The 25,971-nt window shown below is 26.8% G+C and overlaps 1 protein-coding gene and 1 long non-coding RNA gene across 5 annotated transcripts in view; both read right to left on the bottom strand.

Annotated features, from left to right (window-relative positions):
* Positions 1-522: 522 nt before the first annotated feature.
* LOC136089005 (uncharacterized) lies at positions 523-2,570 on the bottom strand. 2 transcript variants are annotated; one of them, XR_010642699.1, is made up of 5 exons: positions 2,305-2,565; positions 1,550-1,644; positions 1,260-1,425; positions 967-1,139; positions 523-890 (listed from the first exon to the last, which is right to left on the bottom strand). It is a non-coding gene; the product is annotated as an uncharacterized LOC136089005 (long non-coding RNA). The 2 variants fall into 2 exon arrangements; XR_010642698.1 differs by having other exon boundaries at positions 1,260-1,644; positions 2,305-2,570.
* A 10,674-nt stretch (positions 2,571-13,244) lies between these two features.
* LOC105847864 (D(1A) dopamine receptor) overlaps positions 13,245-25,971 on the bottom strand; it is a 23,502-nt gene continuing 10,775 nt past the window's right edge. For 2 of the 3 annotated variants that reach the window (XM_065814425.1, XM_065814424.1), the window contains one exon: positions 13,245-14,377. In XM_065814425.1, the coding sequence (XP_065670497.1) occupies positions 13,392-14,375 (984 nt within the window). In that variant the 5' untranslated portion in view covers positions 14,376-14,377 and the 3' untranslated portion in view covers positions 13,245-13,391. Of the gene's footprint in view, positions 14,378-18,010; positions 18,121-25,971 lie in introns of those variants that run through there. The other variant, XM_065814423.1, reaches the window with a different exon arrangement.

Raw genomic sequence — 25,971 nt, 5'->3', positions numbered from 1 at the left:
TATAAACACGTGTTTGTTACGATCCAGGCGTAAACCAAAAACACGTGGATTTCACGGGAAGTTTAACTGGAGTTTTACACGTGTTTTCTAAGGTTTCTAAGACGAGTTTTTTTATGTTTTAAATACGTGTTTTTGAGGTTTTAAACTCGTGTTTTAAGAGGTTTTAAATTCGTGTTTTTTTATAGTTTAAAACGGACTTATGGCATTAAATAAAGTTTCCAAACGGAAACTTTATTTAATGCCTTAAGTTAGTTCAGGCATAAGTTTTCCAAACTTATGCCTGAACTAACAGCTGTTCAGCACGGTTAAATGATAAACCAAAAATACGTAGGTTTTGTTAGACACGTTTATAGCTTTAAACATGTAAACCTTTTTTTATATATACAACATATTTACGACAATTTTGTTGTTTTATTTTTGTTTTTTAAGGTAAATTATTTTACAATAATACTACGAAGAAAAAATAAACAAAGAAATAAAAAACCAAATCATTAAAAATAAGCTAATAAAAGACGCTTGGCACATGGTTACCATACATAATATTTAATTTCGATTGATCGCCTCTTCCGTCATTATAAAATCTAAAATCGTATAACAATACGCTTTCGCATTTTTACAAACAATTCCAGTAGCATCAAATGTTCTTTTTAACTTTTCTTAAAAGTCGGGTCTCGAACTTTACTAATTCCTCAATTGAGGTACCCTGTTCAAATTTAATTTCATTTAAATCTTTATCTAAAAACTATTGCAGTAGCCCAAATTTCTTTTTATGTAATGGTGTGACACAATCATTTTACGCTAAAACATGGCATCATCCATGGGAGAGGTTTCGTTTGTCTGATTTTTTGGTCGATCTGTATTGTTAATGGTTTTTGATGATTCGCCTTAATCTATTTAAAAAAAAAACAAGTTTTATAATAAATAACAAAATAAATGATTATCTTAGTCTATTGTTTTGTATTGTACCTAAGTAAATGCACTATAAAAAATGCTGTTTGAAAAAACCAGAGTGATGATTTGATGGAAGAGTAAAATTGCTTTTTTCCTTATTAATCACGTTTGTTTGTGTATGTACATTTAAACGGAATCGACCCTTCATTCTTCTTTTCAAATTGTTTTTTAGAGCCACCTACTTCAACCTAAATAAGAGACGCCCTTAAAGAATTTATGAAACCCATTAAGAAACATAATTCATTAAATATACTATTGTACTTTTTAAATATTATAAACTTTTAAATTAAATGCAAATAATTTATTACTTTGGAAAGACCCAGAAGCCCGAGTATTCACAAGTATTTTAATTAGCATTTGTACCAGGATGTAAATCCTCTTTTAATTGATTTTTGCTTATAAATATAGAAATCTTTAAAGGTTGATTCGAAACCATCTCATTTAGGTTTTGTTGCTTGTTAAAGTGCAAATATCCTGTTTTAAGATAAATTAGACTAATATACACTCAAATATAGGTAATAAATATAAATATAAGTTATACATAATATTTAAAAAAACCAAATGCACACATGCCCCCTGTTCATTAATAGTCACCTACCTTAATCAACATTAATATTATTATCTTCATTAAGTTTCTGAAGTCTTCTATAAATATATTGTCTTCATCTAGATTATGTGATGACAGTAAAACTCCTAAAAGATAAAATTTGCAAAAACAAAATTTACCAGAAATATTAGTGTCATTTTAAATTTTTTGAAGTTAAAGATAAATAACTAGAGTTTCAATACAAGTATTTTCATTAACAGTTGTACCACCATTAATATTTTTTCTCATTCTCTTTTTTGTTGAACATGTGAAAAACTTAGTAGTTGACTTTTAGTAGAATTAGTAAGATTATTTTAGTAAACTATAAGTAAGTAGAAGACTTATAGTGGAATCTTTTCAATTTATATTTTGTTGCTTATTAAAACCCACATATTCTGGTTTAAAAATGTTATATATATATATATAATATATATATATATATATATATATATATATATATATATATATATATATATATATATATATATACACACAAACAAAACAAAAAAAGTTCAATATGTGCTAATGCATATCACTAGCCATAGTCTGCTTGATAATAGACCCTTACCTTTATCAGCAAAAAAAATATCATTTCTGCAATCAGATAGACTATGCAAGAAATTTTCTTGCTGGCTTCGGCTCATGCCATATTTTTTATACTGCTGACTCATTTTTGTATCTTCTTAAACAATTAAAAATTAATTTAACATTTACATAATAATTTTCAAATATAAACAATTGATTTACAGATAAGTAAAGTTACTTACAGACAGTATTTTGCAACAAAGTATTACTAGATTTTGCTGTCAATATTGGTAGAGAAAGTTTATTCGATGAAGCATAGGTAGTATATTGGTGCAGCCTCGCAGCTCGAAGACAAATTTAAACATTCAGGAAATAAATTTCTAGCTAAGGCTGATCGATATTTTTTCATATATTCTTTCTACTATGCTGAACTTGTTCTTTTCATTTTTGTTAAATAATTATTATTATTAGGATATCCTATAGCATTTAGTACACACACATTTATATAAGAACAACACTAGTATTTTTCAAACATATAACAATAATAACAATAGTAATAGTAATAACAATAATACTGTTAACACAAAAAATGTATTTTATGTGTATATATATATATATATATATATATATATATATATATATATATATATATATATATATGTATATATATTCATCGCAGAAATAAACACACATATACAGATACAAATACACACAAATATACATACGCCGAAATAAACACATAAATGTGTGTATATGTGTATATATTACGTATACATAACATATACATTTATTTATAAGTGTGTATGTATGTATATATGTATATACATATATATATATATATATATATATATATATATATATATATATATATATATATATATATATATATAGTCTATATATTATGTATGTATGTAACATACATACATAATATATTGACTTATACATACACACATATATACATATGAATACATAAATAAACACATACATATTTTATATATGTACTATACATACATATATAAAATATACATTGTATAAAATATATAGATACACAAGTGTGTATGCATATAGATACACGTGTGTATATATATGTGTTTATATATATATATATATATATATATATATATATATATATATATATATATATATATATATATATATATATATATATATATATATATATATATATATATATATATATATATATATATATATATATATACATGCTAATACTTAACAAAAACTGAATTTATTTAACATATAAATTATCTCGACAAACGTTTTCCTGAATGTTCTTGTTACACACTCTAAAACCTTCCGAATAATAAAAATGCAATAAATTTGAAAAATCCCGTGCTTAAAGTAATGGTTTCACATTCGTTGCGAAAACTTTTGATAATTTAATACTCCATTTTTGTAACTGAAAAACCATCACTAAAAACTTAATATCCAAACTGGTTTTTTGGTAAAATATAATAGTTAATTTCGCGGAATTTAAACCCTATTCTTGACACGTGTTATTCTTAGTGTTTTCGGGAGTTTTAAACACGCAACAGAAACCACGCGTAACTTTTAAACGAGTTGTGCCGTCTGGGTTGCTGCAATTCAAATTTGTAAAACTTTTACAAATATGCATCGCATTCAGCTGAATGAAGTTGTATTAATACAACTTCATATATTACTACATGCGCATAATACAATTTTTACTAAAAAGAGCTGTGTTTAGCGTGCAACATCATATTAATAATTGCAACATCGTGTTATTGTTAATAATCTTGAGTAATTTTGCATGTTACTTTAGTTTACATGTTTAGTCTTACATGTAGCTTTAGTAAGTTCTTATTTAACTCAAAGAGAGTTAATTTATAGATGTTATGTAATGTATAAAATAATAATGTATTGAATAATTATATAATACTGTGTATGTGTTTGTATGTTTATATAATTAAAATTTTAAGGTTTTAATATTTCGTTAGATACATATTTAAATATTACAAGTAATGGTGAGAAATTATGTGCGAAAAACACAGAGAGGTGCAACAAATGATAGAATAAAGTCAGCATTAGATGTAGTAAAGATGGGCTGCAGTCTAAAGAATGTTGCATCATAATTTGGTATTAATTAAAAAACATTACAACGTCATCGAGATGGAAAAGGAAAAGTAGCTGGTGGTTTGTCTCTGGGTGGAGAATTTCCTGTTTTTAGTAAAGAATTTGAATTAAAGATTGTTACACAAGTTCAGATTATGGAAACAGCATTATTTGGCTTGACAACAATAGATGTGCGTCGCCTAGCACACGATTTTGCTAAACAAATGGGAATCGATAGTCCTATTAATAAAGAGTCAAAAATGGCAGGAGTGGATTTGCTGCAAGAATTCATGTCTCGAAATCTACAACCCGCTATATTCAAACTCCACAAGCCACCAGTATAAGCAGAGCCATTGGCTTCAATAAACCAAAAGTAAATCAGTTTTTTTTAGTATACAAGTCATTATTTGAGGAACTTAAGTTTTCAGCCAAACAGCTCTGGAATACGGATGAAACTAGAGTCACAAATGTCCATAAGCCAAAAAAAGTAATTGCAATAAAAGGTAAACGACAAGTTTCAAAAATAACTAGTGGAGAAAGAGGTGCTACTGTGACAGTTGTGTGTGCAATGAGTGCAAGTGGCACTTATGTCCCACCCTTATTTATATTTCCCCATAAGCGAATGACTGATAGGCTGGCTGTTGGTGCACCTTCAGGCTCAATTATTAGAGTTAGCTCCAGCAGAGGCGTGGTAACCCCAGAGGTTATGCGGGATTCCCGCATGGGCTTTTTCCTTTTTCATCTAAATATGGGCCTTTCGGCAAATTTTAATTTTTCTACATTTTAAAGAAGTTCCACAATCATTTACAATGTTTATGTTTGCACAAATTAAATTTTATTATTACCTTGATTTTAAGTCTTCAACTTTGAGCGCAATTATGTTAGTATTTTGCATAATAATGATATTGCTCTGAAAACAAAGTAGATATTTGAAGACGTATTATGATTTTTTTTTTATAAGAAAGTTAATGAACTCATAAACGGTTTTTAACAATCGTAATGTTGACGAAATAAATTAAAAAAAGTCCGCAAACCCATATTATTGTTGGACTTAAATTAACTTAATTTAAAATTTAACCCCAAAATATTTTTTAAATGAATTAAAACGCAATACAATTACTATATAGTAATTGTATTGCGTTTTAATTCATTAAAAAAAAAATGTTTTAGTGTTAAATTTTAAATTAAGTTTTATATAAATAAGTATCGAACTCATGTTTTGCATTTTTGTAACGTTTCGAAACAGATATAAACTTGTTTTATAATAAATGAAGTTATTTATTTTTATGCAGTTTATATTATTGTATGTTAATAAACAAATCACCCCGTAGTATCCTGTCCTCAGACAGATTTAAAAAAAGATGATTGCTGTGCAAAAAGTACATTTAAAGAAGATATGTTTTATGCAAACTTTGAATTATGAACTATAAATACACAAATAAAACCTTTTGAAAATAGCGTAAAGCCATATTATTTAACGAATTTATTTTAATTGAGGCGTGGGAGTACCGCAAATATTTTTAAATACAATTTGATATTACACCTTAACAATTTACTTATTTACGACACATTTTTATTACTATTAATTTTAGGTAAGTTTAAAATAAATTATAAAGATTCCATAGCTTTAAATTTTTTATTTTCATTATTTTAATTTTTTTTTATTTTTGAAATGGCAAACAATAAAATAGCATTTTCGGAAAAAATATGAAATACTTTCAATTTAGTAGCTGCTAAATGAAACTACGTTATAAAAACTTCTATGTTCAAATTATGTTAATAACGGCACCATTTTTAGAGCTGCATTTTTGCTGTTGTGAGTTTACGCGAAAATGTTCAAAAAAGTTAAAACACCGAATTAAACAAAAGCATAAACTATTTATAAAAAGAATTTCTTATTTTTGAAGATTTTCAATATTTATTTTAGAAAAAAAATTATATATAACTTATAAAAATTTATATTATTATACAATAAAATATATATCATTATATTGTAATAGAAAAATTATAATCTTTGATTTTTTAATTTTGTGTTAGGCTATGTTCTTCAAACAAAATACTAATCGTATTTGCTTGCGGTAAATTGTGTTTTAAGAAAATCAGAACAAAAGCGTGGGCGCTGCATGGTATTGTTACCATTTTTTATTTTGAAGTATTAGAAACAATATTAATAATTAAAAATCACAAATACAATAATTAATAATCACAATATTAATAATTACAAATATTATTAATTACAAATGTATTACAAACAATATTAATAATTACAAGTGTTATCTCAACTTGCTAGTTTGTATTGATGATTTATTAGAATAAGGTCAGTTATTATATATATATATATATATATATATATATATATATATATATATATATATATATATATATATATATATATATATATATATATATATATATATATATACATACATATACATATTTTTTTCGTATGAGCCTTTACATCAAGCATATATGGTAAAATACCGCATATATAGGCCTTTTCATAAAAATCTTGCATGGGCTTTTTAGAGCCACCACGCCCCTGAGCTCCAGTGGATGGACTGATTCACCTTGATTCATTGTATGGTTAACATATTTTGTTGCTGTGACTCATGCATCTTAAACTAATGAGCAATTAATTGTACTTGATGGTCATCACAGTCACAAAACACTTGAGGCCATTAACTTTTGTCATGACAATGGGATCCATCTCATAACCCTTCCACCTCATTGTACACACAAGATGCAACCTTTAGATCGTACATTTTTTAAACCATTGAAAGTTGGCTACAATACAGCAGCAAGCAACTGGATGTTATCACATCAGGGGCGTAGAATTTCATTTTTTGACATAGCAGGTATTTTTGCAACTGCCTACAACTTTACTGCAAACGTTGACAAAGCAATCAATAGTTTTAGATGCTCTGGTTTATACCCAATAAATGACCTTATTTTTAATGATAAAGCCTTTGAAGCAGCTTTGCTCACTAATGAAGCTGAGCCATTCAGCAATCTAGTGAATTGCCTAATTTGCCTCTTGTTGCACCTATACAGTTGGCAAATGTCATGAGCACAACAACTGCTGCAAAATTGAAGGCTGTTGATGATGCAGTTTTGCCAATTGTTGATGAGTATCTTGGCCTTAATTCTCCCTTAAATATTTTGGAAAAGATTTCTCCGCGTCCCAAAATTCCTGTTTTGAGACAACGAAAGAGAAAGACAGAGTCAGCTGAAAAACTTACTTCTTCACCTTTCAAGAAGCGACTAGAAGAACATGAAAACAATGTAAAAAAAAGCAACAAGCTGTCATATTGCGTAAAGAAAAAGCTGCACTTAATAAGGTGATCAAGCAAAAAATGAAATCAATAAATTTGAAGACAAAAAAGGTGGAAAAGCCTGAAAAGCAGAAAGCAGAAAGACCTAATGACATAAAGAAACAAATGAAAAGGAAGAAAGATATGGTTTCTGCCTCTGAAAGTTTTATCACTGATACAACTCTATGCACCATATGCTCTTGTCCATAAAATGTGCCACCATTTGATGATTGGACACAATGTAGTAAATGTACATCTTGGTACCACTTTTCATGTGGTCCAGATGATTCAGACTTATGCTACTACTGTGAATCATAATCATGTATATGTTATTTGAACATTTATGTTAGTGATATAAATTAAAAAAAGTTATTTATCTTTAAGACAATTGCATAGAATAATTGCAGTGTTTATATTTCAGTTATTTTAATAAAATATAAAGAGTTTTTATAAAGAACTATTAATAGCTTTTATTCTAACTGATAGTTATTTTTAACAACTGTTTTAAAGGTTTGGGGGCAAGATGAACTCTTTGGAGCATCTTGCCCCACGGCTGGGGCAAGTTGTCTCCTTGCACAATTATTAGTTTTTTTAATTTTAAAGTTTATCACCAGTAATAAAGTAGTTATTTTATCTTACCAATGTTATCTCTTATAAGTAAACTTTGATATTAAAAAGAAAAATTACTAGAAAATGTAAAAGTATTTGTTATATACGCTAAAGTTTGTTAAGGGGAGCATCTTGCCCCACCCTACCCTATATGCGTAAGCTAAGTGACTATTGGAGTCTTTGCAAATTAAAGAAGAGTAGACAATTTAACGTATCTATAATGTAAAAAAGAAGTTAAAAATTAAATTATTTAGTTAATTGTTACAATACCTTGCTACAATACCCAAATATAATTTAAATATCCAAACAAATAAATATTTTTAGGTTTGTTTTGAAGGGGTGCTAAAATTTTTCGTCCTGACCCTATATAATTGAAATTTTTTTTTTCAACACTGTTTACATGTACACTCCAATGTAAACGTTTAAGATTACGATTAAAATGTTTACTGACGTTTCTATTGTTTAAGATGTTTCTTATAAAATCATATAAAATGCAAATATAAAATACAAAAAATATATATTTTAAGGATGATCAATTATATATGTTTTAGCTAGTTCATAAAAAGATGCTTTTTAAGTTTCTTCCTATTGTTTCTGGCCACCAGCATTAAGTTTTGTTGCATATTGTCAGGCTTTCACTTTCATCTATAAAGTCTTCAATAAGACGTATGTTTCTTTCTGCACAATTGTTGGTGCAAGTCAACTTGTTAACAACATTTTTGCATCAAACAACTCAGTGGCTTTATCCTTCATTCATTGATCTACTTCACCATCAGAGACTTCTGAATCTTTCAACAGGAGTCCACTCTCTGGACCTTATAGCTCTCAAAGCGCAGTGGACTCAAATAAAACTGGTAGATTAGATTTTTCAATTCTGGACTTGTCTGGAACATTATTTTAAACTAATCTACTTAACTCCAAAGATAATAGCACCAACTGCTCTGTCAATTACTAGTTATATCTTTGCATACTGGTAACTAATGCGGACCCTATCTTAGGATATTTATCCATGATGCAAAATGCACTCTTGAAAGCAGCGAAATTATTTGAGGGTGAGTTTACAACCAAGCATGACTTTAAAAACCAGGGCGCATAACAGACATTTTTGAAGTCGGTTGCTGTCTTGACCATCTTTTTTTTTCGTCATTCATAATCTTTGTGATCTTTTCCGTTATTCTCAAGGTGAGAAGGTATACAAAATTCAAGAACTTCTCCTGCTAAATAGAAAAAAAAATTGCACTATTTTCTTTGATTATCTCTGAAAAAAAACTTTGCGACAAGGTGTGTTCTAACAGATTCAAATTTACTTTAACCTGGTTAATACCTTTAGAGCTTGCTGACTCTTCAACACCCAGCAATATTTCATAAGTGTCATCTGGTGATGTAACATTTTCTGCTGTCTTTTCCATAGCAACAGTTGTTGAGATCTTTTAAATCTGTTATATCTGTTTTCCATTGAAATAAACATAGCACTTTTTTCCTTTCATAGTACTTATAGTTTATTGCCTGAGCTTGTCTCCTAGTACCTCAATTTCTTTTTCTCTGAACTGTACTACTTGACAGATTATTATCTTCTATATTTACCTTTGTTACAGCCACTTATAATAAGTAAAAACTAATAAGAAACACTTCCCTGTTCAGGATTCTTGCAGGGACGAGAACCCTGAACAGAGACGTGTTGCTTAAGAACCGATGTTATTATGTTTTCGTGAACAGACAATGTACGAACTAATAGATTGAAATCTTATTGATCTAAAAAAATAAAATAAAAGTTATTACTTTTAGTTTTTAGATATATAAGTCTCGCTATATTTTACACATGTTACACTACATTACGAAGTTATTTATGACATTAGAAGTATCTTGTTCTATCTCTACCTTTTGAAAAAATTGAATTATTGATAGTATTATCTACCTCAAAACAAAGTTTTTCTACTGTATTGAAACCTAAGTTAAAAGTAAAAAAGTTGAAGATAAAACATAAGTTATAAAAATGTTTTATATGCCGACTAATTTCAAAATCGTTTTATCTCAAAACTCGACAATGTGGAGATAAAACAAGATAATTCTAACGTTGCGACATGTTACGCTACATCATAATAAAATTTAAACACAAAATTTGAAACCATCTATGAACCAATGCTTAATGAATAGTCTGTAACGGTTAAACATTTTAGCGCTTCTGCCAATCTATTTATTGTAAAATTGTTGTCAAAATCAAACATCAAACAAACAATTTTCTTAAGAAGGTTTCTAAAAAGAATTATCTTAGATCAGCATCATCTTCCAACTGCTGACAAAATTTAATATTATATCGACAAATCTACTTATTTGGTTTATTGCTTTTTCTTTTTTTTTTTTAAAAAAAAAAAAGGGTTTAAACGATTGCAAAATCACTTCGAGGTGTTTTGCAATATACGGAACCTATATGTTTTTTGATTTGTTATTAGCTATTTCGATTGTAAAAATCTCACCATTGGCATCAGTGATCTAAAAGTCATTTCTAATTTTGGCTGTTTTTTTAGTTTTTTTTCCAGATAATATTAGTTTGAAATTAGGAATTTTTAGTTTGAATTTATTCTAGATGGTTTGTCAGAACATCAAGTTTCTGTTGAGCAAACAGATAATTAAATTCAATAACAAAATGTTTTAGATTGTCAATGATGATATTTATGATTACACTTATTACTATGATTACACTTATTGCCGAAAAACTAGTTTTTAATGTTTTTAATTCATATAGTATTTTAGTTTCCTGACAGATAATAGAAGGTGCAATATATATATATATATATATATATATATATATATATATATATATATATATATATATATATATATATATATATATATATATATATATATATATATATATATATATATATATATATATATATATATATATATATATATATATATATATATATATATATATATATATATATATATATATATATATATATATATATATATATATATATATATATATACATACACAAATCACATGAGATACTTACTTTTATCTCATGATGCCTATTAAATAATTGCAGTACGCGGGATAGTTTATCTTCGTAGTGATACTCTGTATTTTTTTTATTTCAAATTTTGTATTACTCCGTAAACAAGATAACCTCCTTTCAAACCTTTGCTAAAATACAAATAGCTTTTTTCATTTTTGGACTTAACAAAAGCTGTTAACATTTCCTTATATTATCTCCCATGAGTTTTAGAATTGAAAGGAAATTACCAATATTTCTAAATTTATCTAAATTTCTAGGAGTACCACGCAGAGATTTACATTGTTTTCCACAATAAATAACAGCTTTCATAATAATTTTCAGAGTTCATGTATTGGATTGAATTTGATTAGCAAGCTCTTTACTTAGTTAAATGTCTAAAAGATATATTTTAATGAGTTAATTGAATGGTATAATGGTTTCTGATAATCTAATTATTCTTTCAACTTACTCAAACTATTTTAGCGTTTATTAACAAAAAACCTCTTCTCACCTCTTTCTTTTAAATGTAAAGCATATAGGTCGCAAACAGGGTCGTCCCGAAGAGGTCTCTCGTTGGGGGGTGTCGTATGTGTTTTTTGCCAAATAGAGATATAGGAAAAAAAAAAAAAAGGTTGACATTTGCCAACTATACTTCAGAACTTGCCAACTCAAATGCTAAATGCACAAATTTGCCAATTCAAATGCATATATATCATCTTTGGGGGAGTGGGACACCCCCTACACCCCTCGTTCAGGACGGCCCTGGACGCAAACTAAACCTTGCTGCAGAATAGAATAGCATTTCCAATTAACATTTGTTCATCCACTTCCTTTAAATTATTTTGACAAATCTGTAGGTATAATATGTTTTGCAATATATTGAGATTTTATTACAGACGATATCTAATTATACTTTTTTTTAATAGCCCTTATCTTGATTATGGGCATAATAATATTGTCAATATAAAAAAGATTATAAACACCTGTCACCATTGTAGAGTGTTGTTCAACTATTTGAAAACCATTTTGTGCTGTTTTTTGATAAATACTAGCTGTAATAAAAGATGTTGATATATTGTCATGAAAAGTTACTTGTAATTGTTAATACGCGATTACTTCCGACTCATGTCTCTATTATGTGTTTAACTGTTTTTTTATATATAAAAAAAGATGTTAACACGTTCTTTTGCGGAAGATTTCAACTTTTTTTGTTTTTTAATATTTTAGATATGACACTTTCAGATATTGTAAAAAAACTCCAAATTTATGTTAGTTCATACTTATGTTAAATGAGAATATTTTTCAAAAAATAATGATGATTACATAAATATCTAATAAAGTTTGCAGCTCCAACCCAAACTGTAAGGGTAATAAGTTTACGAAATATTTGCATTTATTATCTAATACTAAATTTAATTTCATCGAAAGGTTTAAAGTTTCATTTAATAATCTTTTAGCGTTCAAATGTTATGATTATCCTCAAACTCCTTTCCAGCCTCCTCAAACTCCTCTCCAGGCCTCCTCAAACCTCCTGGTTATAAGATAAATACTATTCGAAGCTTAAGCATGATAATAATAATAGGAGATTTCATAAGGAAGCTTTTTCGTTCAATTTTGCACACGGTTTTATCATTTACTAGCTTTTTTAAGTTTTATCTACACTTAACTGTCAAATATGCTCTTTTTTTCTTTCTTTTAAATTTACTCAAATAGTCAGCCGACAACCAAGTGGCCGTATGTACATTTTATGTTTCCGAGAAAGTTTTAAAATTTTAAAATTTAATTTGATAAGACTTTTCACCAGAATGTTGGACTAATTTCTTAAATATTTTAAAAAGTTTTATCATTCTTGATTTATTGGACACATACTCCATTGATTGTTGAATATTTATTGATAATAAACAGAAAAAACACAAAATGTGGACATACGACCTCTTGGTTCTTGGCTGACAAAATGTATTTAAAGTTTAACTTTAATAATGTTTTCTTACAAACATATATTAGATTTGTAGATAATTCGGCTTCTTTTCTTTACAAACATACATTAGATTCGTAGATAATTCTTCTTCATTTTTAAAAGTGGAAACTAACCTAACTATTAAATTTTTCCAAAGGATTTTTGACGATTAAAGTATAGTCATCCGACAATTATTTTTTAAATAACTTACAAAACTATTATTGTTTGTTTTAAATCTATTTATTTTGATAAGATATTTTAAGCTTACAAACAATTTTTTTTAGAAATGTAATAATAATTAAATTTTAAAACCGGAAATTGTCTAAAATAAAACGATAAAAATTTGTTGCCACACGCCAATAGCATCATAATAAAGTATCTGCTTTTGATTCAGAGTTTTCTTGGAAACATTTTGAGTTAGGTTTTTTTATACGGGTATACGTCTTGTTTATTTTTTGCATAAAAACTTTGCGTATTGATTTATTAAAAAGTCCATAAACCAAGGGGTTTAGTACAATGCTCGTGTAGTTTATTACATTACCAAACCAAGTCAATACTCTCGGGTGACAACCAGAACACATTAAATTAGAGCTAGCCAATGCAATGAAAGTTAGCCAACAAAACATAAAAATTCCAACTAGCATCAAAATCGGTTTTCCCTTGTTAATGCTATTTTCTATTGAGTTTGAAACGTTGAGTGCAAAATTTTTTTGAACACTTTTTTTATACTTGTAAACAATTGCAAACAAAATCGTATTTAAAGTTACCATTATGACAACCGGTATCGTAAAATTGACAAAAATCTGATAAAAAGCGTATGATCGAGGAAACATTAAATAACACAACTTATTTGTCACCTTAAGAGAAGAAGTACCATTGTAAAATATTGGGAACAAAGCTGCCATAACAGTGTAAATCCACCCAGCAGTTATCATTATCAATGTGTTTTTTTTTGTAAAATAACAAGCATTTTTAAATGGGAAAACAGCAAAAGTGAATCTTTCAAATGTCAATAACAATAAGTTAACAACCGATGAAGGAAGTGATAGTAAAAACATGGTTTCTTTAAAGGCACACAGTAAAGTTCCATACGGGAAATAACCTTTTAACATATAATCAGCATCAAACGGAACTACTGTGACAGCAGTGATAATATCTGCAATCGCAAGATTTACAATAAAAATATCCACAACAGTGTGTAAGTTTTTGTTTACTAAAATTATTAAAATCAAAATTGCATTAAATGTTATCCCTAAAATGCTAATTGAAATGAAACATCCCGCCAAAATGATGGTCATTTCCGGCCTCAATGAAGTATATAACGATGTTGAATCAGAATTGTTATTCATTTCTAAAAAAAAACTCTTTTATATTTAAAAAAACGTCTAAATCCATTTGCATACACACAGATATATGTGTGTGTGCAAATATATATATATATATATATATATATATATATATATATATATATATATATATATATATATATATATATATATATATATATACATATATATATATATATGCAAATGGATTTAAACGTAAATATTATATATATATATATATATATATATATAAATAGATATATATATATATATATATATATATATATATATATATATATATATATATATATGCAAATGGATTTAAACGTAAATATTATATATATATATATATATATATATATATATATATACAAATGGATTTAAACGTAAATATTATATATATATATATATAAATATGCATATATATATGCATATGGATTTAAACGTAAATATTATATATATATATATATGTATATATATATATATATATATATATACATATATATATATATATATATATATATATATATATATATATATATATATATATGCAAATGGATTTAAACGTAAATATTATATATATATATATATATATATATATATATATATATATATATATGCAAATGGATTTAAACGTAAATATTATATATATATATATATATATATATATATATATATATATATATATATATATATATATATATATATATATATATATGCAAATGGATTTAAACGTAAATATTATATATATATATATATATATATATATATATATGTATATATATATATATTTGTATATAAACACACAGAGAGACAGATACATACATACGCATAGCACATTTAAGAACACTTATTGTATAAAAAAAAGTCGTTTATTATTAGAAGCAAATCATCAAAGAAGTTATATAAATCACATTAAAAAAGAACCTAATCTTGTATTGATTAGAAATTCAAATAAGAATAACACAAAACTACATATTTATAAATTACACTTAACAACAATATTGCATTTTACAAGATAATTTTTGTGTTATTTTATTTTACAAGGGTTACATTTTGAGGAATTTCTTAATGTTTCGGAAGCTTTGCTATTTTCGGAATTACTGCAATTAAATCAAGTAATTAAAAAAAAGCGGATGAAATCTGAAATAATAATTTTAGTTTAATTCTTAAAATACCGTTGACGATTAATCCCATGCTAATAAATCTTATAAAACTTTATTTTAAAAATGCACTTGTGTCCACTAGGTTCAAAAGAAAAAAATCAAATATAAAAAGAACATAAAGCAAGAGATTTAAGTTTGATGCGAGGGAAAATAATTTATCAAAGTTATTGAAATTTTAATAACTCCGATAAATTATTTCCTTTCATCTCTCATCATAAGATTGTTAAAAACATTAAAAAATCAAACGCAAAAAAAGCAAAACATAAAGTTTGATTATCATGCACAACGTGAAAATGCGCGTGATTGTCAAGCGCAACGTGAAAATAAACCACATTGCGGTACACTAATTGCAAGCATTGAAGCCGAAAACCAACCGCATAGCTATAAATTATTTGAAAATGTCGTGCCCCAAAAAACACTCTACCCAATGCTTTACCCATTAGAATAAACTACCAAATTTTAAAATAAAGTGCAAAAATGAAATATTGGTAACCATCCAAATAATTTTATTTTTTTTTAGGAGAAAAACAATAAACTTACCAAGCAAAAACTCTACTTTAAAAAAAATATCTTTACACCATATCAATTACCTTCACACCCATAATAATTACCTTCACTCTAATATCAATTGCAATAAAGAAAACATTAAACAATAAATAATTCAGAAAACGAATATCATTGGTCTTACGTCTTAAATAATTCAGAAAAAATATATATAACCAAATTCTGGTTCTGATCTTGCAACCACATATCAAAATCTTAAATTACCAAACTCATCTTACTAACTAAATTTGAAAGTATAAAAATCTTCTTGCTTCTAATAGCTATAGATTTTAATTGAACATAAAAGGTCATCGTCATTAATAAATATCAATAAAATAACAGAGGACTTCAGCATTTCAATATATTTCAAGATATATCTGGAATAATCTCAATTTAATGAACTTTATAATAATCAATTAAATACTAGTTTTTTAAAAATCTTAATCTTATTGGTAATTTTACTACTTTTGCTAATTGTGGGACATCGGCTCATGGATACCCCACAGTTAGCAATAGTAATCTAAAGACAAAGTAACAATTTTGACACTTATGATGCTGGAACTAAAAAAGTTATTTCGTCTCATTGAAAAAAACAACCAAATTAAAAACTTTTTACTATAAAAAGTAGAAAAGATAAGGAATCCATTACCACAGAATTAGCTATTTACACAGAAAGAATAATTCATAGCTCTTCTAATCATTAAATTCTACCAAGTTCAAATCAAACTCTACCGTGTTCAAATCGAATTCTACCGTGTTCAAACCCTTTTGAAATAATAATAACTATAATCACTAGTAAATAAAAAAAAATTACCTATCTATTTAAAAAACTGCTGCATTGCGAGCGTTACTCCAATAATTACAAAAATTTTAAAAACATTATTTTACTCATGTAAAATAATGTTTTTAAAATATTTGTCCCGAAATAAAAAAAAATTGATTACAAATGCATATTACAAGATGTATTACGTACAACAACTCAAATGTAAAACTTAATGTAGAACAAAAGGAACTATTGCACTTCGGAAAAGCCTTTTGCCTCTGTTTTTTCACCCTCTTTGCCAAATCCTACCCATAATTTCGGTACATATTATAAAATTATAAAATATAATACCTGATTCTTATTTTTCGGTGTGAATTTTGGAAAAAAAAAATTTCTTATTGAAGAACATTAATTAAATTGGAGAGGTTTCGATGCAAGATAAGCAAATGAGGCTCTATTGCATTGACCGGCTTTTTTTAAAGTCTTTATATTTGTGATTTTTATTTTAAACTATTATTTAAATTTACACGTTCTTTACAATTTACGCTCAATTGACACGTGTACGGTGCATCAGCTGTACTTCTCTATCTACATTCCCGCCATTTTGTCTTAATATTTTTAATAGAGACTATTTTATACCTCTGTAAAAACTAGATACTCTTTTCTTAATGTTGCAAGTTAAGAAAAAGTTTTAGCTTTAGATGTTTATTCTACGGATTATATGCTGTAATATGTTGTCATTAACACTTTTTTCATTACATATGCACAAACAGATACACCTGCGCAATATGTACATATATAAATAAGTACATGTATAAATATATACGTGTATAAATATGTATTTGTATAAACATGTATAAACATGTACATAGAAACATGTACATAGAAACATGTATAAACATGTACATAGAAACATGTACATAGAAACATGTATAAATATGTACATGTATAAATATGTAATGTGCCTATGTGTCAGAATGTAACTAAATAAAAATAAAAAATTGATAAAAAAAAACAAAAAAAAACGGTGAAGCTTATAAGAAAATTATTCAAACTTATTTAATCAAATTACCGTTTTTAGTTGCAAATCAAAAAAAAAAGCTTAATGAAAAAGACCCCCCCCCCCCATTTAATACAAATTTATTACATTTTAATACAAAATATTTTATTGCACAAATATTACCTACCGTAGCTAAACCTTAAAAAAAATTTTGGACGTGAAATATTTAAGTAAAAAACGTACAGCAAAACATTTTGCTTTAATGCATTAATAAACATTTATTTGTTTGTTATCAAATAACAATTACGCCACCAAACTGATTCATAATACATATATATATATATATATATACATACATATATATATATATACATATATATATATATATATATATATATATATATATATATATATATATATATATATATATAACTTTATAATACATTTATGTATTATAAAGCATTTGCAAAATTACTAGTTTATTTATACGTCATAGTTTAATAATACATAATGTTATATAAATAGTGTTAAATTATGCTATTGAAGTTAATTAATGTATAAATTAAATATTAACTATTATATAATATTATTATTTATTAAATTATATATCTATATATATATATATATATATATATATATATATATATATATATATATATATATATAAGTTGCGTTATCTCATTCATTCATTCTGAGAAGAGTGATAGAAAATAAAATGAAAACAAAAAAGTATAAATAAATATTATGATGAGACAGAAAAATATGAAATCACTTGAATAATAGCAGCAAATGTAAAACGCAACAATAATAAAAATAATTAGCAACAACACCACAAAATTAAAAAAAAAAAGTGCGACAATATAAACAACACACATATGAACACGTCAATATAAACGATGCATAAAATACACGACAATATAAACAAAAATAGAAATACACGACAATATAAAAAATACACGACATTATAAACAATACACAAAAATATACGACAATATAAACAATGCAAAAAAACAAAAAAAAAATACGAAAATGTAATCAATACACAAAAATACTCGACAATATAAACAATGCAAACAGCGTAAATTAATAAAACTTAAAAATTGTGTTTTTTTATTTGTTTTCTTTTGACAAACTTTCTTTAAATTTCAAACTTTCTAAAATCAGCTTTCAAATATTCTCTAATCAGATTTCCAATTATGTTAATTCGATTCATTAAGTGAACCACAAAAACAATAAATTATAACAGGTAATTAAAATTTAATTTTTTTATTTTTGAAAAGGCTTCCGAGCATTTCGTTAAAAACATGCAAATTAAAATTCATTTTTTGAAAAAAAAAAGTATTATTAAAGACAAATTAGTCAAGTTATTTAAACTATTTGTGAAATTTAAAAATTTAATTACTTTGAATTATTGACAAAAAGTGAAACAATCGTCAAAATATTTATGAAACATAATATAAAATTACTCGAAGAGATGCTTCAAAAACATGGAAAAAGCTTAAAAAATTTCAAATAAAATATGGAAAAAGCTAAAGTAATTTTTAAGAAAATAAAGGGAAAACTGCAAATAATATATGGGAAAAGCTGAAGAAATTTCAAATAAAATAAATGGAAAAACTAAAGAAAACTCAGATAAACTAAAGAAAAAGCTAAAAAGTTCCTAATAAAATAAAGGGAAAAGTTAAAAAAACTACAAATAGAATAAGAAAAAAGCTGAAAAATTCTCAAATAAAATTAAAAAAACTAAATATAAGAACTGTAAAAAAAAATTTTCTAACAGAAATATTTTCTTACTGAAATTTACATTATTTCAAAATCTGGAATCAGTCACTTAAGTTCTAGAGATTTTGTTAGTGCGAAACTATTGAAAACAAGTCTGCAAGCCCTAAATTTACAATTGAAAAGGCAGATAGATTCTTGGTAAGGTGAAATTGGCAGTTGATTAAAAAGGCAGGTAGATTATTGGTAAGAATGATCCTTGTAAGACTGCTTCCCTCACAATATTGTTGAACTTACTACAATTATACGTCAGTTACATGTCGCAAAAACAAAACGTTCAGCTGCCGCCCAGTAAGGAAATCATTGTTATCTGTAATTAACTTTTTATTTTTTAACTGTGAGTCGTTCATTGCACAAAGATATTATAAATCATAAAATTCATTTAGACATCATAAAGAATGTCATGTTGGCATATGCAAAAAAATGATTTGCAAATGAATCTCACAACTAGATAGTTATCCGAAGGTCGATATGTTAAGAAGCGTTTTCAATCAAATAAAAAATAAAGTTCCTGAGTGGCCAGCACAGAGACCAGATCTCAATTCTGTTAAGCATCTCTGGGAGTATATTGACTGGCAATTAGTTAGTACAAAACTAACAACAAAAAATCATTTACTTATCTTGAAGAATGTTGGTATAACATTGGTCAGGATGTTAATAATTTATTTTAATTCTACGTCTTGTCACTGTGATGCTGTTTTGAAAAAATATGGATACACCACCAAATACTGTTTTATTGAAACTAGCTTGAGCGAAAATGAAATTTTGAAATAAACTTTAATCAAAATTCCATTTTTCCTTTAATAAAAAATGAAATTTTAATTAACCGCTATAATTTATAAATTTTGCAATTTGTATTATAATTTGAGTTAAGAAAGAGTACACTTTGATTTCTTATTGCACAAAAGTGCTATGTTCACCTTTTTTTGAAGTCATGATATTGTTATCTATGAATTTCTCATTAAAAGCAGAATCTTTAAATTATAACTTTATATTGTCATTATACTTAAAATGAAAACAATTTTAATTTTAACCACAATTTATTCTCATACTTGTGCGCGAACGTATTAAGTACAGGCTCGAACTTTATTTTTATTCAATAAATACAAATTCACATTTATTTACTTTACATCTTAAAGCTTGTGAAAAGTGCTTTAAGGCGGATTATCACCTAAGGGAATGTTTCCACAAAAAATTAGTTTACACAGTGGATTAATTTATTTGCGTTTTTTGCTTAAATATTCAAAATATTTAAACTTTTTTTAATCTTTATTTATGAAGCGATTTTCAGGTTTTAAAGGTTAAATTTTTAAAAAAAAAAGTTCTTTAAAGTTGGCGGAAATTAATAATATTTTGGCGGAGAGTAGTAAAAAGAGGATGTACGCCTTCCCTAAACAATTATTTTGCCAGTTGGCAAATATGGACCTTAATTGGCAAATTTCAGAGATCGAGGAGCTTTTTTAAAAAGTTTGACAAAGAACATTACCATAAATACCTATTTAATATCTCTGCTCGCCCCAGCACTGTTTACCATACGCTAAGGCGTATATTTTACATCGCTACTTCAACGGGTTTTTTTTTAAAAGTTGTTTTCTTCCTAATAAAATATTTATCTTTAGATATTTCTAAAATAACTATACTTTTTCTTCAAGCATCATGATGACATTAATACAAGCTTGATGTTTTTAATTGTTGAAGTATGTCCTTTCTAAAGAAGTAAATGGAACTCAATATTTGAGTATATGACTCAATTGTACATGGAACATTGAGTACATAGAACTCACATTTTTATATGTCTCAGTTGCTTAAGTCAAAGAAAATTAGTTTTCAATTTCAATAAATTTTTTTCAACGTATAAGTTTGTAAAATTACTCTAAGAAAAGTATTCAATATTCTTCTTTGCATTTCTCTTACTTTTTGCTCTGCTTTTGTTTTTATCTAGAACTTTTAGCATTTGGAGTTCAAGGGCATAACTGCTTGGTCAGCTTTACGTAAATAAAAACTTAGGCAAAATTGCTAAAGCTTTGATTCATGTAGAGCTGACCAATTACTGAATAAAAGCAATTGATCGTTTTTATTCACCCGGCCTTATAACTTTTTTGAAAAAATCTATAGAAATCACATTCCGCGACAATGAATTGTTCAACGAAATTCGGAGAACTAATTTATATTGCACAAAAGAAAAGTTTTCTTCTTGGAACTCGCAGTCTATTGAATGCGACAAGCGATGTGTTGAAATTTTTTCTCATTTCGAAAATAATCACGTTCCTTATAACAATTTTTTAAAATTGGTGGAAGCCGCTTTATGTTTGCCAGGTACAAACGCTTCCGTAGAGCGATTGTTTTCGATTGCCAATGATATTTGGACGGAAGGGAAATCCCAACTTACAATGAAAACTTTGGCAGCTATTTTTGTCATTAAATTTAATTTAAGAAAATATAGCTGCTCAGAATTTGCAGAAAGTATAGAAAAAGATGACATGTTGCTGAAAACAATTCATTCCTATGAAAAATATTTGTTATATAAAAATGCAAATATTGTTTAATATTTTTTCATAATTTAGTTTATTCACATGCTATTTTAAAGTAAATAAACTAGTTTTTAGTAAAACCTATTTAAACCAGGCCCGTAGGCAGGTCGGGAGCGAGGGAGGCACGTGCTCCCCTGCGCTTTGTCCTGTTCGGTCATTAAAAAATTAAAATTAAGCATATATTTTATTTCATATTTAGCGCCTCTTAAAAAAGTGCTTCCCTTTTGAAGAAATGGTATTTAAATCAGGCTACGGGCCTGATTTAAATACCATTTGTATTTATACATACCAAATTTATTCCTTGTACGCGTCTGGTATTTTTCAAATATGGTCACCTTATTTAAACCCAACTTTTAAATGTCGCGTGCTTTATCGTAGGTATTGCATTCATTATGGAAACTTAGTATAATTTTACACTACGTTTCCGTAATGGTATTTCGGTAAATATTAAAGTTAATTACTCGAAATCAAAACCCCATTCTTCACACGTGTTATTCTTTTTGTTTTCGGAAATTTTAAGCATGCATCAGAAACCATGGTTAACGTTTTAAGGTATTGTGCCGATGACACGAAATGAAGTAACTCCCCGAAAAGTTAACTCCCGGTTAAAACATTTTAACACCTCGGTTAACCTATTTCTACATAAATTTACCTTGGGAGTTAAATTGTTTTAAAATATGGCGAAATGGATTAACCGCGGGCTTAAATATTTCTAACTCCCATCGTAATAAAGTAACCCCTTTTAATACGCGTTTTAAATTATTTAAATTATTTAGCTTATAATAAGTTCTACAAAACTGCGTATGTAGTTTATTTTAATGTATATTTTAAATATATATTTCTTCACTTAGCGTTGAATAAAATTATTTTGCAACTGTTCATTTTTGACAATTTTGTATATTGTTGTAAAAATAAAAAGGAGATCAAAAAAAAATAATATTGCATGAACTTCAGTGAACCTTTATCTTCTCCTAATAATAATGTTTGAGATTATAGAGTTTATATAGCTAACTAGTTAGCTATATATCTATATATATAGATATATATATATATATATATATATATATATATATATATATATATATATATATATATATATATATATATATATATATATATATATATATATATATGTTTATATATATATATATATATATATATATATATATATATATATATATATATATATATATATATATATATATTTATATATTTATATATATATATACACATATATGTAAACACTTATCTAATTTTCCTCGACAGTCTTAATTAGATAAATGTTTTTACTAAATTTTATGGCTCTGTTCTTTATGAACATCGAGCACTTTATTTGTACAATACACTAGGGTAACTCCACACTTAAGTTAGTTATTTTGATAAAATAAATAAATAAATTCAAACAAAAATCAAGTAATCATTTGGTTGCCATATGTTAAAAAAATTTTAAATTTATTATTTTTTTGTTTTAAGTTTCAAATTAAAGTCGTGTCTCATACTTTTGATATAAATAATAGCTAAACTACATTTTGATAAAAACGTAAAATTGTCCCCTTAAGTAACGATAACTAATTTGGTTTATGATATATAAATAAATAGCTATGTGATGAAATTGAGCATGATTTTTATTGTTGTTATATTAATATTTCTTCTTATTGTTTTAGTCAATAAAACGTTAAAAAGTAATAATTCAGTTATTGTCATTTATCCTTTAAGCCCACGACAATTTTATTAACTTGTTAATCATTGTGTAACAAAAAACAAATAAACAAAGCTCTACGACCAGCACAACTTGAATCAACTCCAAACACACCATCAAGTAACCAAGAACTTAAACACTGGTTTAGAACTTTTGAATATTTTTCAGATGCGTTATCTCAAGAAAATATTGACAAACTTAGAATTCTAACTAATTTTTTTTCTCATCAGATTTTTGAGTACATCCAAGCACTTAAAATACTTGCCAAAGATTGTAACTTTAAAGCAGTTACTCAATTACAATACTAAGAAGAAGCAATTTGTGACTCCTTTATCAGTGGTATAGCTTCTAATGAAATCAAACAACAACTTCTCAAAAATTGAGACATGACACTGTTTTTAATGAGAAATGCATCTGTTTCTAATGAGAATACAGAAATTCTTACCACATCTGCTGCCATTCCTAACAGTAATAACTCCTCCAAAAAAGTTTACTTTTTTGTGGAAACACTGCGCTTCCTAGATATAAATGTCCAGCTTGTTGTGTTCTATTAATAAGAATAAACCATAAGAAACCCATGCATCTGATACAGCTATCGCAGGACTTCTTAATAAAAATGCCAGACCAGTTGCTTTTTTTTGCTATATTTATCAATTTTTATATCGATCTGAGCTAAAACATCCCCCTATTAAAAAAGAGACATGTGCTGTTATAGAATCTGTTCGCATTAGTGCTATCTGCTATGCATTTCAAGCTTTTAACTGATCAACAATCTGTATTGTTTATGTTTAATAAGAATAATACAAGTAAAATCAAGAATGATAAAATAAATCAGCGGCATCTTAAGCTTTCTTGTTACAGCTTTGACATTGTTTACCGAAAAGGAATAGACAATATTGCACCTGATATTTTTATTTGTATGTACTCTTCAGCAATGAGCTTGTCTACCCTATTGTTTTTACACAAATCGTTATGCCACCCTGGTGTTACCAGAATGATTGCTTCTCGCAACCTACCCTTCTCAGTAAATGTTGCGAAATCTGTTATAAGCAACTGTCGAATCTACTGCGCACCTGTTAGAAGAACAAGATGAGACTGCACACCTGTTTCAAACTTAAGACTCACCTACAGTTAACTTGGAAACAGCGAATCTAAGCTCATTGGAACAATCTATTGTACACCAGTTAGAAAAACCAGATGAGGCTGTGTCATTAGATGTTCCTACGACATCCAGTAAGTCTCGATCTGCCATGTCCAATAAGGTTAAAAATTATATTTTACCAAGGCGGTGAACTTCAAAGTGCACGGCTTCAAATTGGTTAGATCTTTGAACAATTGACTGCTTAAAACTTAAAGATGTCGAGGAGAATGTGATGAAATTGAACATTATTATTGTTGTTAAATAAATATTTCTTATTGTTTTAGTTAATAAAAGTTAAAAATTTATAATTCACTTATTTTCATTTATCCTTCGAGTCAAGCTAAAACAATCTTTTGAATAATTTTATGCAGAATAATAACTACTTAATTAATTTATGTAGCCATTTTATGTAGATTAAATATTTGGCTTGAAATATTCAACTGAAAAAAACAGGTTTAATGCAATGTTTATTTGCGTCCCGTAAGTAACACTGGAATTGCCTACTGACATAATATGCATAGCATTACAAGTAATGAATTGTACAACTTTATCTGTCCTTTAATATTAATAGTTTGCTAAGAATACAGGGAAGGAACATATTATTTATGCATTGAAAAGGCAGTACAGCTTCCAATATTGCTTGGGAGGTAGAGGTCACTGACGCCATCACGAAGGATACGGAGGTATTTTTGAATATTTTTTGGTAAGTAGTAGTTTTTGCGGTGTTAAGAGCTTACGGGAATCTATTAGGGTTTTTGCTGTTGGTTTGAGTTAATTTAGTGGTTATAGGATGGCATGGGTCTGCAAGGATCTTTTTGAGTATATTAATACAGATCCTGTCAAGTAACTCTTCAATGTCAAAAATAATATTGAAGCTGCTTGAATTGGTTACATCAATTCCAATAATATGCAGGGCATTTTTATGAAAATGTTGGATCTCTCTTTTTGCAGCAGCACTGCATGAAGTGAGAATAGGAGCACTATAAATCAAGTGGCTA

The sequence above is a fragment of the Hydra vulgaris genome, chromosome 12, assembly GCF_038396675.1.
Source record: "Hydra vulgaris chromosome 12, alternate assembly HydraT2T_AEP".
NCBI classification, from domain to species: domain Eukaryota; kingdom Metazoa; phylum Cnidaria; class Hydrozoa; order Anthoathecata; family Hydridae; genus Hydra; species Hydra vulgaris.
This window is presented reverse-complemented; position numbering and strand designations above follow the sequence as displayed.